This window comes from Panthera onca, chromosome C1 (genome assembly GCF_046562875.1).
Source record: "Panthera onca isolate mPanOnc1 chromosome C1, mPanOnc1 haplotype 2, whole genome shotgun sequence".
Taxonomy (NCBI): Eukaryota; Metazoa; Chordata; class Mammalia; order Carnivora; family Felidae; genus Panthera; species Panthera onca.
In genome coordinates, this window is record NC_138346.1 from 150,488,933 (window position 1) to 150,506,965 (window position 18,033).

General features: G+C 37.3%; 1 protein-coding gene and 1 pseudogene across 1 annotated transcript in view; both read right to left on the reverse strand.

Moving 5' to 3' along the window:
- Positions 1-18,033, reverse strand: part of SPATA1 (spermatogenesis associated 1) — a 57,493-nt gene that overhangs the window by 29,699 nt on the left and 9,761 nt on the right. Inside the window, 2 exon segments of the mRNA XM_078451746.2 lie at positions 2,286-2,403; positions 3,841-3,947. Coding sequence (XP_078307872.2) covers positions 2,286-2,403; positions 3,841-3,947 — 225 coding nt within the window.
- Positions 12,110-17,291, reverse strand: LOC132671561 (proline-rich protein 3 pseudogene; annotated as a pseudogene).

The window sequence follows — 18,033 nt, forward strand, 5'->3', positions numbered from 1 at the left end:
GCAAGCTATTTGAAAATCAAGGGGAAGTAATTTCCAGGCAAGTTCAAAGAACATAAATCAGAACAAAGTTTGCTATATTTGAGGACCACACAAAGATTTTTGTGGTTAAAATGGAAAATCAAGGAGCAAATTGCAGTAGATGAAATCTAAGAAGCAGCTTATTCCTTAGGCCCTCCATATCTCTGGGCTAACCACGGCAAGTCTCCTAGTTATAAACCCTGCCTCTAGTCTCTTAAGGCTCTCATCATGTCACATTTGATCAAAAACTCCAACGCTTCAGAAACAAACAAAACTCATTAATCTGGCATTGAAGAACTTCAACAAATGACTTTACAATTTGTTCTCTACTATTTCTTTTCACACCATGTTCCAACTAAAAAAAAAAGAAAAACTCCACTCTTTCTTAGCTGCCTACTTTTTCCACTTTGCTCCTCATTCTATTTTCTCTTCTCAGAAAGCTTTCCCCACCCAACATCTTTGCAAGATCAAGTATTTATCTTACAAACTCCAAACTGAATATATCTCTTCTTTGTCAAAGTTCTCCATCTCCCCTCTTCTCCTGCTGGAAGTAATCCCTTTTTCTTCTGAATATACAAAATATGCTAATTTAATTTCTCTCCACCACTACACGGAATACTCTTTAAGGGAAGGATCCATATCCAATTCTTTTTTCTCATTTTGTTTATAGAAAAACATCAATAAATATTTGTTGAAAACAGTAAAATATTAGAAGAATTTTGGAAGTTCACTTAAATTACCTTCCAACCTAGGATTCTGTGATTGATATTGTGTAATTTTAGATATCATGAAAAAGAATAAAAAGTTATGAGAACTGTTCTTAGTCTTCTTTGAGAAAAACTTAATGAGTAAATTAAGAATCTACCATACTGAATAGAACTCAAGTGACGGGGGCGCCTGGGTGGCGCAGTCGGTTAAGCGTCCGACTTCAGCCAGGTCACGATCTCGCGGTCCGTGAGTTCGAGCCCCGCGTCGGGCTCTGGGCTGATGGCTCGGAGCCTGGAGCCTGTTTCCGATTCTGTATCTCCCTCTCTCTCTGCCCCTCCCCTGTTCATGCTCTGTCTCTCTCTGTCCCAAAAATAAATAAAAAACGTTGAAAAAAAAATTAAAAAAAAAAAAAAGAACTCAAGTGACAAAAACTTCAAATCTAGCTGCTGATCCTGAGAATTCCACATAGAAAATTCCTTAATAGTACTACTTGGAGGGAAATGTTTCTTTTTTTTCCATTATCATTCATTATTTGTCCAATAAACATTTAGATGTCTTTAAGAGCTAAACACCTTGCTAGGCACTGTATAAATACAATAGTGAATAAAATAAAGTCCCTGCTCACAGGAAGCTATAGTCTAATGGCAGAATCAGATGTTAAATAAATAATCACATGAATACATAATAATGACATAATATGTTAACCAGAGTGGAATAGGAATGTTTTTTTTTTTTTTTTAAACATGGAAAGTCTTGATTAAAGAAAGAAACCTCATGTTGATATGAGAAACCAGAAACTTTTGAGATCCAATGGCTTAAGAATTAAGAATTTCAGCTGGAGAAACTGAGAAAAGCCTGCCATTAAATCACAAAAACTACAAGTAGGATTGTTCAACAGATAATAGCTGAAACCCCCCAAAATATATGTACATATGCTGGAGTCCTATCATTTCACACCAAATGAAGCTAGCTGTGGCCCAAACAATGAGGATCCGTTTCTGTCCAGAACACAAGTACTTATTTAAAATGTTTTTAAACCTATCATTTAAATTTAAAAATACATATTACTTATACAATCACATTTTAACTTTGTCTTCCTTTTCTTCCCAAGGAAACGCACACCTGAAAATATCCCCATCATTTTAGTGTCCAATAATATGCTAATAAGACCCATCTTTTTTTTTTAATGTTTATTTTTGAGAGAGAGAGAGAGAGAGAGAGAGAGAGAGAGAGAGAACGACTGGGGAAGGGGTAGAGAGAGAGGGAACAGAGGTTCCAAAAAGGGCTCTGAGCTGACAGCAGTGAGCCAGACGCAGGGCTCGTTCTGAACTCAGGAACCTTAAGATCATCACCTTAGCCCTAGTTGGTTGCTCAACCAACTGAGCCACACAAGTGCCCCACAACCCATCTTTTCTTAATGATCTATGTATTTAGTTATACTGTCATTTCATTATGATTGATATTACTTATGTTAAGAAGCTGAGTTGATAAGCATTTAAGAAACATAATTTCTTAAGGTATGCTTTCTTTAATCAAAAAGAAAAAATAAGAAAACTTACCACAGCTAGATTATTTCCAATGCATTTCAGAAATAAAAATTTTTCTGCAACAGCATCTTCACCAAGGAACTCACCGAGACGCTCTCTCAGGGCTTGTAAAGTAAGGTGAGGAGATACTCTGAAATATGACATTGCTTTATAATGTAAAATGAAATAGGTTTCAGCTGTACTACACATTTGATAACATTAGTCAGCTATCTCAAAAATGAATACTAATTTAATATATCATATATGACTTAATATATTGTGGTTTTATATTGCCTGGCACTTTGTAAACCTTCAGGAAATTTTAAAAAATGATTATACAAATAAATACTGTTTATAAAAGCCCTTTCTGTACTGAAAGGAAAATGCTTGCCTATTTTTCTCATCCACATCTAAATGGTATTATTTTTTAAAAATCTTTGTTATGGAACTTACATATTTTTTACACATATATTAAAGAATGATTTACCCACAGATAATTATTTTGGAAGTTTGACAAGATTAGCTGGTGCTTAAAAATTTCCTTGATGATCAAATGTTGTCAGACTCTACACTTTTGCTCATTTAGGGATACTTCATCACTCAAAATCTAAAATTTAAAGCCATCATTTATGCTATTTTTTTGAGTTCTTGTTATTCTAGGATCTTATGGGAAACATTATATAACTAATTCATTCAACCAACAAGTATTTACTGAGCACCCAGTATGTGTCAGACATAGTTCTAAGGAATGGGAATACGGCAATCAACAAGAGAGACAAAAATCTCTGCCCTTACAGACTTTACAATCTAATGATGGGAAAGAAAAAATTAACAAAATAAGAAAAACATATAAATTATAAGACATTGCTAAGTACTATGGAGAAAAGTAAAGCAGAGAAGGAAGCATAGCTACAATTTAAAATATAGTGATCAGAGATCTAAACAAAAAAGTAATATTGGAGTAAAGACCTGAAGATGAGTGAGATAGGATACATAAGGGCTGAAAGAGCATTCTAGATTAAGACAACAGCAAGTACAAGTGTCCTGAGGTCCATGTTTGATGTGTTCCAGAACAGAAAAGAGACTGGTATGCTTGAAGTGATGGGGAAGATAAGGAATAATGTCATGTATGCTTCTGTGAATGTGAAAATACACATACATATAAATGTGCACACACACATACTTATATTCTGTTTCTTTTTGAAAAAGTCATTGTGGATACACTGGTTTAACCACTATTCACAGCTTTTCAACAGGTTTCTAATTTCAGATAATTTCTCTCTATATTCTTTTTGTGTGTAACCACAGTAATATACCAGTTATACCTTTTCTGGGTGGCAGTATTATGGTTAAGTGACATCTGTTCCTCCAGTACTTATTAACCGTTATATAACATTATTGATAGTATTAAGTTAGAAACTGGATCCATAACATGGACGAGAATTTTTCACTTATAACCTAAATTTCCAAAAAAAAAAAAAAAACCCCCCAAAAAAACAAACAAAAAAAACAACCCATTTTTCTCTGCAGAAAAAAAAAAAGAGATTGCTTTTTCAGGCACATCATAACATGACCACAAAATACTTGCCTTATAAATCCAGCTGAAATGAATTTGTTAACAACTTCTATTGAAATGGTATTTAGCTTATAGTTCCATGATCCTTCAGGGACATAGAAAACATGAAGCTCCACCAACTGAATAAATTGAGAAGACATCAGTTAAAATATTTTTAAAATGGAAAAAATCAACTGATGTCCTCTAGAATTTTAAAGTTAATAATCATAATTGAAATAAACATGGAATACATGTATCTTTCTGAACAAACACAAAAAAGAAAATGAAGAGCCAAAATTTTAAGTTGGCTACTTGGCACTTACGGCACATCTTCTCCCTAGAAACAATGTCATAGATGTGGTCTTAAGGTACCATAACATCCCTGACATACAGTGTTCTTTCTGTGGCTTGAAGTAAGAGTTGCAGACCACCAAGATCAGTTTTCTGATTACCAACCTTTCCCTCTCCCTTGATCCCCACCTACTCAGTTCTGTTATAGTGATCTTGTGGAATCCTTACACTTTACATATTGTCTCCCTAACATTGTTGTGATGATTGCTAGTTCTCAGCAACTGCAACTGTGCAATTCTCAACTGTGGTCTGGGAAATATTTTTGTTTCCCAGAATTCTAGGAAGAACCTATTCCTGACAGAGATGGGGGAAGAAATGGTTGTTCTTATGTAGGGCATGTCTGCCAGCTTAGCTTATCTGTACTTTTAATACCATTTTCTTGGGGCACCTGGGTGGCACAGTGGATTAAGCATCCGACTCTTGGTTTGGACTCAGGTCATGATCTCATGGGTTCCTGGGTTTGAGCCCCACATCTGGCTCCGCATTAACAGTGCAGGGTGTGCTTAGGATTCTCTCCCTCTCTCTCTCTCTCTCTCTCTCTCTCTCTGCCCCTTTCTCGTGCTCTCTCTCCAAATAAAGTAAATAAACTTTAAAAAATTAATAAATACTATTTTCTTTTTTTTTAAACATTAAAAAGTTATTTTTAATGTTTATTTATTTTTGAGAGAAACAGAGCACAAGCAGGGGAAGGGCAAAGAGAGAGGGAGACAAAGAATCTGAAGCAGGCCCCAGGCTCCAAGCTGTCAGCACAGAGCCCGACATGGGGCTGGAACTCATCAACCACGAGTTCATGACCTAAGCCAAAGTCAGACACCCAATCGATTGAGCCACCCAGGTGCCCCAATACCATTTTCTTTTCTATTAATGTTTTGTTAAACCTCAATTAGAATCCTTCCACTTAGATGAATATTTAGATTACCACAACAGAAACAAAACAATTAGAACAAATATAGTCTTATCTTTTAGTCTAATGAAGTTTGTTATTCATTGCATATTAAAACTCAAATGATTATACTTTACAGTATTAAATATCTGAGTAAAACTTTAAAAATTTGATTATGACCTACCATTAATATTAGTAATTTTTATAGGAGATAAAATTGGTTCTTGAACTGAATGTGTTGCTCAAGTTGTTTTTATAGACCAAGTAAATTACTTCTATACATTTGATGTGTGTATAGTCTGCTGTAGTTTGAAGTTTGCCATATGCTGTATTTTGAATACCAGAGCATTTAAAAGATAATTTCCTAACTATACTATACTATTCACAGCTAACACTACACTATACTATTTTTTTTTAAGTTTATTTATTTTGAGAGAGAGAGAGTGCAAGCAGTGTAGGAACAGAGAAAGAGGGAGAGAATCCCAAGTGTTGGGCTTGAATTCACGAACTGTGAAATCATAACCAGAACCAGAATCAAGAGCCGGACACTTAACGACTGAGCTAACTGGGCACCCATACACTATACTATTAATACTATAATATTTAATAGCTACATGATTAAATATTTGTAAAACTTTCAGAAGTCTTTAGTAAATATGACCTTATCCTTTATATAAATGCATTAAAATTTTACAGGAGAAAAAATATTTATTGAACTAAACATTTTTACTTTGTTTTTATAAACAAAGTAAATTCTGTCAATATTTCTATAATTCATGAACTATAAATCAAAATGCCTGTATAGATTTAATTCCACAATTGAGTGAGTAGGCAATACAGAGAAAATATAGTTAAAACATTTCTTGGACTTTGAAACATTTTGTGATATAAAATAATTTATAGTGGATTTGTGTTCATTTATTCCCTCAACAAATATTTACTGAATGTCTACCATGTGCCAGCACTGGTCTAGGCATTAGAGATATGCAGTGAGTAAGAAAAAGATCCTTGCTTGTGCATAACTCTACCTTCAAATGAGGTAACAGGACAAGAAGAAGAGTGAGGCAAGTGAGGCACTCACCTCAGATGCAAAATTTAAGGCTGCAACAAAACCTCCGTAATCAAGATAAATACAACATTAAAAAAAAAACCTATTCAATGTAAAAACTTTCATGATAAGCAAAATATCAAAAATTTAAATAAAGAGAGAAATTAATACTACTATTACAGCCTTAAGCAAAAGGAAAAATATGAACCTCAATACATGTTTCTTAAAAGAAATACATTTCTGGGGGCACCTGGGTGGCTCAGTTGGTTAAGTGTCTGACTCTTGGTTTCAGCTCAGGTCATGATCTCATGGTTCATGGGTTTGAGCCCCGCACTGGGCTCTGTGCTGACAGCTCAGAGCCTGAAGCCTGCTTCAGATTCTGTGTCTCACTCTCTCTCTGCCCTTCTCCTGCTCATGCTCTCTCTCTCTCAAAAGTAAATAAAACAAAAAACAAACAAAAATTCTTAATGGTTAACTTTTTCCAGAGTAACAAAATAGTTGAAAAATACTGAGAATTTTAAAAGTATATACTAAAACTCACAACATTATTTTAAGGTTAAATATTCTGTTTATACCAAAACATGAATTTATTATAATTTTACTTTTCTGGCTTTCATGGAGGCAGCTCATCAGTAATATTTTCATCAAAACTACTAGCCATTAAAAAATACATTAAAAGGTGTATTTATAGGCACATATTTTTGCCTTTTGCCTCAGGTTCCAAAATGGCCTATCAGATTCTGTTTCTCTTTAAAATGCTATTAGGATTTCTTTTGCATCAATTTTTTCATTAAAAAAACTTGTATTGAATTATTTATCTTAATTATGGAGGGGTCTTTTGTGTGTGGGGGGGCTTAAATTTTGCACCTCAGGCAAGTGACTCATTTGCCTCAGACTAGACCCAGGTCTGTGAGGGCACAGACAATAAACAGTAAATATAAAACACCGATAAATTATATAGTACATTAGAAAGTGGTCAGTACTGAAAAAAAAGAATAAGGAGAGCAGGGTGAGGAAAACAGTGAATATAAAAGAGGAAGTAGGTTTCAGTGTTTTGTTTTGTTTTGTTTTAATTTGAGAGAGAGAGAAAGAGAGAGACTCTCAAGCAGGCTCCAACACAGAACTGTGAGATCATGGGATTTGCCGAAATCAAGAGTTGGTCGCTCAACTGACTGAGCCACCCAGGCGCCCCAGAAAAGGTGAGATTTAAGTAAAGACTGCAGGTGAAGAAGAAATTAGATGAGTGATGATGTAGAAGTAATGATGTAGTAGTGATGTAGAGAGAGACTCTCAAGCAGGCTCCAACACAGAACTGTGAGATCATGTGAGATTTGCCGAAATCAAGAGTTGGTCGCTCAACTGACTGAGCCACCCAGGCGCCCCAGAAAAGGTGAGATTTAAGTAAAGACTGCAGGTGAAGAAGAAATTAGATGAGTGATGATGTAGAAGTAAAAAGTTCCAAGAAGAATTAAAGCAAAGGTCTTAAGGTGAGAAAGTGCTAGTATGCTTAAAGCAGAGAGAGTGAGGGAGAGAGCAGTAAAAGATCAAGTAAGAAAAATGAGGAGGACAAGGAACAAATTAAATAGGGTCTTCCAGGCCACTGTAAGCTCTTTATCTTAGAAAATGAGAAGCCAATTCAGGGTTTTAATAGAAGCACATCTGACATTCATTTTAGATTCTTATTATTTTAATATGAAAAATTCTAAACATACATACAAATAAAAGGAATACTATAAACACCCAAATACTTACTACTTAGATTCAAAAGTAAACATCATGCTACATTTACTTCTTCTCCCCCCCCCCCCCCCCAAAACCTCCTTTTTTAAAGGCGACTGCCACATGCAGCACCTTATTTGGATGTGTCTGAAGTCTTGGAAACTTGACTACCCTGCCTTCTACAATCGGACCTTGAGAGATTGTTTGGAGGTTCTAGCAAGGGAGCAGAACTACTTGTATACCCTTTGACTGAAGAATGATCCTCCTCTATAGGGAAGGTCGTCCTCTTCAACCCAGCACACGACTTTTGGAGGGACACATATGGAGTTGTGAGAGAGAAAGAGGACACCCACCTGTCCAGCCAGATCAGTCCAATCAACCTTGGTCATCAATGGGGTGACAGATGTCACAACCAGATTGTCCTCAATCCTCTCTCCCTCCCTTAACAAACCATTCAAAGTAATCAGACATCATGAAAATATAATCCTAAATACTTTCGCATCCATCTCCTAAAAATAAGGACTTGTCTAATTTTTCACATTTTCACATTTAAGAAAATTAACAGTTCCTTAATGTAAAATAATATCCATTCCACATTCAAATTTCCTTAATTGTCCATTTGTTCTCAGAATGTTTTTCAGTCTAGAATCCAATCAAGGATAACACACTGCATTTGGTTTGTCACATCTTTAAAAATCTTAATCTGCAAGTTTTCCAGACCTTCCCCCCCACCCCCTCTTAATGGCATTGACTTTTTAAAGAGACTGGGTAGTTGTTTTAAAGAATGTTTTGCATTCTGAATTTACCTTATTAACTCCTTAGGATACATTTAACTTAATTCTCCAATTCCTCTCTTTTTTTAGCATAGTATAGTTTCTTTTTTTAATCTTTTTTTTATCATGAAAAGTATATCCTGTAATCTCCATCTCCTATTTTCCTCATGCCACCCCTTCTGTTTCTATAGTTTTTGTTTTCTATAGCTAAGAGTCTGTTTCTTGGTTTCTTTTTTTCCTTTGCTCGTTTACTTTGTTTCTTAAATTCCACAAATAGGATCACATGGTATTTGTCTTTGACCTATTGTGCTAAGCATTATATTGTCTAGCTCTATGCATAGTGTTGCAAATAGCAAGATTTCATTCTTTTTAATGGCTCTATAATATCCCATTGTATATGTGTGTGTACACACACACACACACACATATAATCACTTTTTTATATATGTAAAATCACTCCTTTATCCAATCACCTGAGCTGCTTCCATAATTTGACTATTGTAAATGATGCTGTAATAAACACAGGGGTGCATGTATCCCTTTGAATTAGTGTTTTTGTATTCTTTGGGTAAATACCCAGTAGTGAGATTACTGGATTGAAGGATAATTCTATTTTTAATTTTTTGAGGAATCTTCATAATGTTCTGCACAGTGACTGCACCTATTTACATTCCCACTAGCACTGCAAGAAGTTTCCTTCTCCACCTCTCCAACACTTGCTGTTTCTTGTGTTTTCGATTTTAGCCATTCTGACAGGCATCAGGTAATACCTCATTGCAGTTTTGACTTGTATATCCCTGATGATGAGTGATGTTGAGCATCTTTTCATGCCTCTGGTGACCATCTGGATGTCTTCTGCCCATTTTTTATTAGATCATTTGTTTGGGGGCTATCGAGTCATATCAGTTCTTTATATATTTTGGATATTAACCCTTTACCAGATGTCATCTGCAAATATCTTTTCCCATTCCATAGGTTGCCTTTTAGTTTTGTTGAATTGTTTCCTTCACTGTGCAGAAGCTTTTATTTTGATGGTAGTCCCAATAGTTCATTTTTGTTTCCCTTGCCTGAGGAGGCAGATCTAGAAAAATATTGCTATGGCCAATGTCAGAGAAATTACTGCCTAGGTTCTCTTCTAGGATTTTTATGGTTTCAGGTCAGGTCTCACATTTAGGCCTTTAATCCATTTTGAGTTTATTTTTTATGTGGTGAAAGAAAGTGGTCCAGGTTCATTCTTTTGCATGTGGCTGTCCAGTTCTCCCAACACCATTTGTTGAAGAATTTTTTTTCCCATTGAATATTCATTTCTTCTTTGTTGAAGATTAACCATATAATAATGGACTTCTGGCTTTCCTGTTCTATTCCACTGATCTATGTGTCTATTTTTATGTCAGTACTATACTGTTTTAATTGCTACTTCTTTATAATATGACTTGAAATCTGGAATCGTGATTCCTCCAGTTTTGTTTTTGTTTCTCAAGATTGCTTTGGCTATTTGAGGTCTTTTGTGGTTCCATACAAATTTTAGGATTGTTTGTCCTAATTCTGTGAAAAATGCTATGGGTGGGGCACCTAGGTGCCTCAGTTGATTGTGCATCCGACTCTTGGTTTTGGCTCAGGTCATGATCTCACAATCTGTGAGTTTGAACCCTGTGTTGGGCTCTGCAGAGCCTGCTTGGGAGGTGGTGCAGGCTGGTGGTGCAGAGACTGCTTGGGATCCTCTCTCCTCTATTTGCCCCTCCCTCCTGCTCGCTCGCACGCACTGTCAAAATAAAAAAACATAAAAAAAAACCAATTTGAAAGGGGCCTATAAAAAAATTGCTATTTGTATTTTTATGGGGACTGCATTAAACCTGTAGATTGCTTTGGGTAGTTTAGACATTTTAACAATATTTGCTCTTCTAATCCATGAGCATGGGATGTCTTTGTGTCTTCCTGAATTTCTTTTATCAGTGTTTTGTGATTCTCACAGTACAGGTCTTTCACCTCTTTGCTTAAGTTTATTCCTAGATATCTGAGTGTTTTTGGTACAGTTGTATATGGGATTGTTTTCTTAATTTCACTTTCTGCTGCTTCATTATTAGTGTGTAAGAATGGAACAGATTTCTATACATTTATTTTGTATCCTGTGACTTTGCTTGAATTCATTTATGACTTCTAGTAGTTTTTTTTGACGGAGTCTTTAGGGTTTTCTATATATGTCATTTGCAAATAGTGAAAATTATGCTTCTTCCTTACCAATTTGGATGCCTTTTATTTATGTTGTCTAATTATTGTGGCTAGGACTTCCAGTACTATGTTGAATAGAAGTGATGAGAGTGGCTATCCTTATCTTGTTCCTGACCTTAGGGGAAACGCTCTCAGTTTTTCACCATTGAGTACGATGTTGGCTATGGGTTTTTCATACAAGGTCTTCATTATGTTGAAGTATGTTCCCTCTAGACCCACTTTGCAGACAGTTTTTGTCATGAATGGATCTTGTACTTTTTCAGATTTTTTTTTTTTTGCATCTATTGAAATGATATGGTTTTTATCCTTTCTCTTATTGATGTATCATGTTTACTGTTTTGTGAATATTGAATCACCCTTTCATGTCAGGAATAAATCCCACTTGATTATGGTGTATGATTTTTTTAATGTATTGTTGGATTTGGTTTGCTAACATTTTGTTGAGGATTTTTGCATCTATATTCATGAGATATATTGGCCTACAGTTCTTTTTTTCTGGTATCTATTTCCTTTTGATATCAAGGTAATACTGGCTTCATAGAATGAATTTGGAAGTATTCCTTCTTGTATTTTTTGGAATAGTTTGAGAAGAATAGGTATTAACTGTTTAAATGTTTGGTAGAATTTGCTGGTGAAGCCATCTAGTCCTGGACTTTGTTTTTTTGGGAGTTTTTTGATTATTGATTTGCTTTCATTGCTGGTAATTGGTCTGGTCAAATTTTCTATTTTTTCCTGCTTTAGTTTTGGTAGGTTATATGTTTTTAGAAATTTATTAATTTAATTTATCCAATTTGTTGGGTGTACAGGTTTCCATAATATTCTGTTACAATTGTTTGTACTTCTGTGGTGTTGGTTGCTATTTCTCCTTTTTCATTAGTGATGTTGTTGACTTGGGTCCTCTCCTTTTTAATGAGTCATGTTAGAGGTTTATTAATTTTGTTGATCTTTTCAAAGAAAAAGCTCCTGGTTTCATTGATCTATTCTATTTATTTTTGTTCTATATCATTTTTTTTGCTTGTGTTCACTGCCTTTATTACTAATATTAAAAAAAATGTTAAAAAGAAAAAAAAATCATTCTCTGTTCTCCAATGGCTCTCATCCTTCCCTCCTGCCCACACAATTCCTGATCCATTTCCTCAGGGCCAGTTCAAAACTGAGCCTGTACACTGCCATTGTCACAGAAAACAACCAGTGCCAGGGATGGAGGGAAGAAAGTTAGATGAGGGTGACAGTACTGTCCAGGTTCTACCCAAAGGTAGGCTGGGTGGATATTCACAGAATTCAGATGAAAGGGCTGGTGGCCTCACAATGACATAGTCTAACTAAAGTGGGCTGGAGAGGAGAGGGTAACCCCTCAGAAGCTTTAGAAGATGTCTCATGGGCTTGTGTCAAACCCAGAAAAACCAACCCCAGAATGGGGAGACCAGGGAGGCTGTCTTGCACAAAGTTTCACAATTCTCCCACATTGGGAGGTACGGAAAGTCTAGAGGGCACGAAGTCTCACTCATTGTGGCAGAAAAACTTAGTCTAGTGTTGGGAAGTCACAAAGCCACGGGCAGAGAGAGGCTACATACAAGGGGATGAACAGTTTCACAAAGCACTGTGGTCAGACCAGACCAGAGCAGTGGGGATCATGCTACTGATGCAGAAACTACAAAATCCAAAAGCAGGGAGAGTGGCCTTTCAGGGAGTAACTGCACCAGTCATCCATACTTGACCCCAGGTCAACCTGGTGAGTTTCACAGAGCAACTGGCAACTTTGGGGGTAAGAGTTGTCACATAAAAAGGACTCAAGCAGCTGGAAGGGAATGGTATGAAACTGCTCCAGGGCTCTCAAGAATCGAGGGCAGTACCGGGGGCTGGGCGGACAGATGCACAAGAAACTGCACCAAAGAGGTTTCCTGTTCAGCAGTGAGTTAGTGAGGGGGAAGAGGATCTAGGAGGCAGTTGAAGTGAGCAAAGATGGGGTCCTGAAGACAAGTCTCTAGAGGCTGAATCAGACAAAAGACCACACACCGGGCACCAGTGATGAAACACAACTCTGGACCCCAAATGGGGAGGTCACAGATGGGGGTGGGTGTCACTGTCTGAGGGCAGTGGGTGGAACAGCCTCACAGTAGCCATCACAGGGCCACAAGGAAATATATGGCTGTTAGGTTATAGAGGGCTCCCTTCAGCCTCGATGGGAAGGCACAGTCTCACAGAGGAGGTCCATTGACACCTGGATGGCAGAAGGCACAGAGGTCCTCATGTTGACAGTGGCCCTTTTTGGCAAAATGTCAGCAGACAGGGTGGTAGGATTTGTCTTCCATAACTTGGGGGCCATACTTGGGTGGGTAGGTATTTTTGATAAGAGACCAACTTTTGAGCCTTTGAGGATTTCTCTGCTCTTTGTGAAAGCCTCCCCTGAAAGGACCTCCATGGCTTGGTCCAGGAAAAAGGAGGCTCAATATTGGCCCTCCACCAACCACAACCACATGGGCCACACCTGGGGCCTAGGCCTCCCCAGACTGGGCCTCTGCCCCAGTAAGGAGGTGGGAGACTCAGCAGTGGTTGAATCATTCATCCCCTTGACCCTGGAAGACCTCTGTGAAGAGCTGACTTAGAGTCACCAGGCTTTCCAGTGGCCATGGGAGTAAGGCCCAGAAGGCTGGGTGGTCCAATGGGACTTCCATGCTCCTCGTCTCCAGTCTCTTTCCGCTCTGGCAGCAGAGGCTGCTGCAGTGGTGGCTGCTGCTGCTAATTCTGCTTCTTTTGTTTCAACATCATGGTTGTGGCAATGGCTGCCTAAATCATTTATTTCTGCTCTAATCTTTATTATTTCCTTGCTTTTGCGGAGTTTGGGTTTTGTTCTTTTTCTAGCTTGTTTAGGTGTAAGGTTGAGATTTTTCTTGCTTCTTGAGGTAGACCCATATTCCTATAAACTTCCCTCTTAGGACCACACTTGAGGAAAAGATTTTGGACTATTGTCTTTTCAATTTTCATTTGTTTCCATGTAATTTTTGCCTTCTTTCTTTGTTGATCCATTCGTTGTTTAGCAGCACGCTATTTTAACCTCAATGTATTTGTGCTCTTTAAAGATTTTTTTCCTGTGGTTTTCTAGTTTTAGAGCATTGCGGTCAAAAAAGATGCACAGTAGGACTTTGATTTTTTAAAATTTGTTGAGACTTCTTTTGTGACCTAGTATTTGATCTATCTGGAGAGTGTTCTGTGTGCACTTGAAAAGAATGTGTACTCTGCTGTTTTAGGATAGAATGTTCTGAATATATGTTAAATCCATCTGGTCCAGTATGTTATTCAAAGCCACTATACCTTTGTTGATTTTCTATTTGGATGATTTGTCTGTTGATTTAAGTGGGGTGTTAAAGTTCCTTATTATTGTATTATCATCAATTATTTCCTTTATGCTTAACTGTTTTATGTATTTCTGTGCTAAGTTGGGTACATAAATATTATTATATAGTGTCCTTGTCTTGTTACAGTTGTTTTAAAGTCTTATTTTGTCCAACGTAAGTATTGTTATCCCAGGTTACTTTTGACATCCATTTTCATGATAAATATTTCTCCATCCCCTCACTTTCAACCTGCAGGTGTCTTTTGGTCTGAAATGGGTCTCTTGTAGGCAGCATATTGATGGGTCTTGTTAATTTATCCACTCTGTCACCGTATGTCTTTTGATAAGAGCATTTAGTCCATTTATATTCAAAGTAATTATTTATAGGTATGTATTTATTTCCATTGTTATTTGTTTTATGGTTATTTCTACAGATTTTCTTTGATCCTTCTCTTGTTCTCTTTTATAGTGTGTTGGCATTCTTTAGTGATAGACTGGATTCCTCTTTATTCTTTGCATATGTATTACTGGTTTTTGATTTGTGGTTATTAGTTTTGTATATAACATCTTCTGCATATAGCAGTGTATATCAAGTTGATGGTCAGTTTAAGTCTAAACCCATTGTTTATCCCCTCACCCCATTTTAGGTATATGGTATCATACTTTACATCTTTTTATTTTATGAGTCCTTTGATATTTATGATATCAATATTATAAAACAGAAATATTTATTTTTACTGCTTTTCTGCTTTCTACTTTCCATACTCTCACTTATGGTCTTCCCTTTCCACTCAAAGAGTCCCCTTTAATATTTCTTGTAGGGCTGGTTTAGTATTCATGAACTCCTTTAGTTTTTATCTGAGAAACTCTTTCTCTCTCCTTTTATTCTGAATTATAGCCTTGCTGGATAGAATATTCTTGGTTGTAGATTTTTCCTTTCACCACTTTGAATATATCATGCCACTCCCTTCTGGCCTGCAAAGTTTCTCCTGAAAAATTCACTGATGGCCTTATGGGGTTTCCTTTGTATTTAACAGTCTTTTTTTTTTTCCTCTTGTTGCTTAAAAACTTTTTTCTTTATCACTACTTTTTGCCATTTTAATTACTATGTGTCTTCATGTGGAACTCCTTGGGTTGAATATTTGGAGAGCTCTCTGTGCCTCCTGGATCTGGACATCTATTATCCTCTTCAGAATAGGGAAGTTTTCAGTTATTATTTCTTTAAGTAAATTTTCTGCCCCCTAACCTCTTCTTCTTCTTCTGAGATCCCTTATGACTATTATGCTTGATGGAGTCACTGAGTTCCCTTGCACTATTCTCAATTTGCATAATTTTCTTTCCTCTCCTTTGTTCAGCTTGGTTACTTTTCATTACTTGTCTTCCAGGTCACTAATTTGTTCCTCTGCTTCATCTAGCCTGGTATTTATTCCATCAAATATATTTTCAATTTCATTTACTGTGTTCTTTATCTGTCTCTCTCTTTTTTTAATCTCTTTGTTAAGGGTCTCACTGATGTCTTCAATCTTTTCTCAAGTTTGGTAAGTATCTTTATGATCATTACATTCTCTATGAGGCATATTATTTTTAACTGTTTTGCTTTGGTCTCTTTTGGTGGCTTGGTCCTGTTCTTTCATTTGGGAGATATCTCTGCCTCTCTGTTTGTCCGACTTTCTGTGTCCATTTCTCTGTATTAGGAAAGTCATCTACTTCTCTTGCTCTTAACAATAACAGTCTTATAAAAGAAGAGGTCCTATAGTACCTTGCAGTACAGTGTCCCCTGTTCCTCAGGGCCTAGTGTTTCAGGGAATGTTTCCTACGTGCATTGCATGTGCTCTGCTGTTGAGTCCTAGCATCTTATTTCCTTCAGTCCAGTTGTCTGCAGAGGCTCTCTTTGCCTATTGTGGTCCTCAGCAGGAGTGGCATACATTTTAACATGGTGTGTAGTAGTCAGCTTGTGAAATGGGATCTGCCCCTCCTGCTCCCAGAAATGAGGCCCGCCAAATGTATGTGTCAGCAGATTTGGTGTTGGCAGGGTTTGCACCAGTCTTCTGGGGGAGGAATGTGCAATGTGGGGACTGAGGTAGATGTGACTGGGAAGGGCTGATCTGCCAAAGCATGAGGGGGCAAGACTCAGTGCAAGCAAGTTAGGTAACGAGTGTACCACCCTGGTTCCCACAGGTGGCCAGTATTTATTCCAGAGGAGGGGGAACAGGGAAGGGAAATGGTGCCTGTCTGCTCCTTTTCCTGGAGGCGTCTCTCAGCAATCCCTGTGTCTCTGGGTCACACTCTGTGATGACAAATCACTCACCCTCCCACGTCCCCTGATATGTCTCAAACAGCTGGTTCTACCCTGTGTCTTCATGGACTGTTTGTTGTGCTCTTTATGGGTGGGGCTTTCTACAGCCCTCTATACTCTTCCAGAGTAGAGTATGCTGATTTTTTAAAATTCCAGGCTTTAAGTCCCTTTGGTTGTAAGAACTAAGAAATTTGGCCCCTCTCATTTTCAAAGGCAAATATTATGGGGATTCATCCTCCCTGTTTGTAGGTGCCCCAGTGTGAAAGTCTGTTTTCTGCCTTTCTCTACACCTCTCCTTCTCCACCAAAGATGGCCATAGTCCCTTTTGCTCATAGACCCTGTCTTTGCCCTTCCTACCTCCTTCGATGTGGCCTCTTCCCTACCTTAGTTGTAGAGTTTGTTCTTCCAGTCCTTCTTAGGTAGTTTTCTTGGTTATTTACAATGATGTGTTATCTAGTTGTATCCTTGGATGAAGCAGGCTTAGGGTCCTCCTACTCTACCATCTTCCCAGCCAACCTTGTTCAACAAGCGTTTTTGAAACAAAGACTTCCCTCTTGTAAACAGTTAACTGTGTATAGTCTTCAACTGACACAAATTAGTCAGCTGGGGGCAAGAATACTTTATAAATGGTGCCCTGTATTTCATTTTGCCTTTCAATAGGACACATACAATGTTCTACTTCCAAAGTCTACTATATTCAATAACTATTAAAGGGTTAATACAACAGGCTGTAAGGGTCAAGAAAATGGAACCTGTTATGATACTATCTGAATAAAGTATGAGATGATGGTGGCTCATTCCAAAGTACTAGCAGAAGTGATGGGAAATGGTCATATTTTCATATAATTTGAAGCTATAGTTAGTCCATTGGAAGTGAAGTTTGAGAAACAAACAAAAATGACTCTAAGGCATGTGGCCACAGATACTCAAAGGATGCATTTGCTATCACCTGAGATGGAGAATGTCATGGGGAGAACATGTTTGGGGGAGGGAGAAAAGATCCATAGTTCAGTTTGAGATATGCTAATTTTAAGATGTGTATTGGCCATCCATGTGGGATGGAAGCTGAAAATATGAATCTGCAGTTTGGGAAAGAAGACTAGATTGAGGATATAAATTTGGGAATCCTTAGCCTAAAGATGGTATTTAAAGCTATTATACAGAATGAGACCACCAAGGAATGAGTGCAGATGGAGAAGAAACAAAGAGCTGGCCCCTGAAATTCTCCACTATTAAGTGATCAGGAAGAAGAAGAAAACCAGCAAAGAAGACTGAAAATGAACAACAAGGAAAGCAGGAGGAAAACCAAGATGTGTATGCTAGAAGCCAAGTGAATTAATTATGTTAAATATGAGTGATCAACAGTGTCAACTGCTGCACACAGATAGACCAAAAATATGCAGGATAAGAATTAAACAACAGATTTAGTAATGTAGAGGTGAATTTAACAAGAGCAATTTTGGTGCAGTAGTGGAGTGAAAACTTGATTGGAGCTGGTTTAAAGAGAAAATGGAGAGAAGGTACTGGGGGTTTCAGAAGGTATGAAATAGTTGTCTAGAACAGTGGAAAAGTAAATGAGTGAGTGGAAGACAG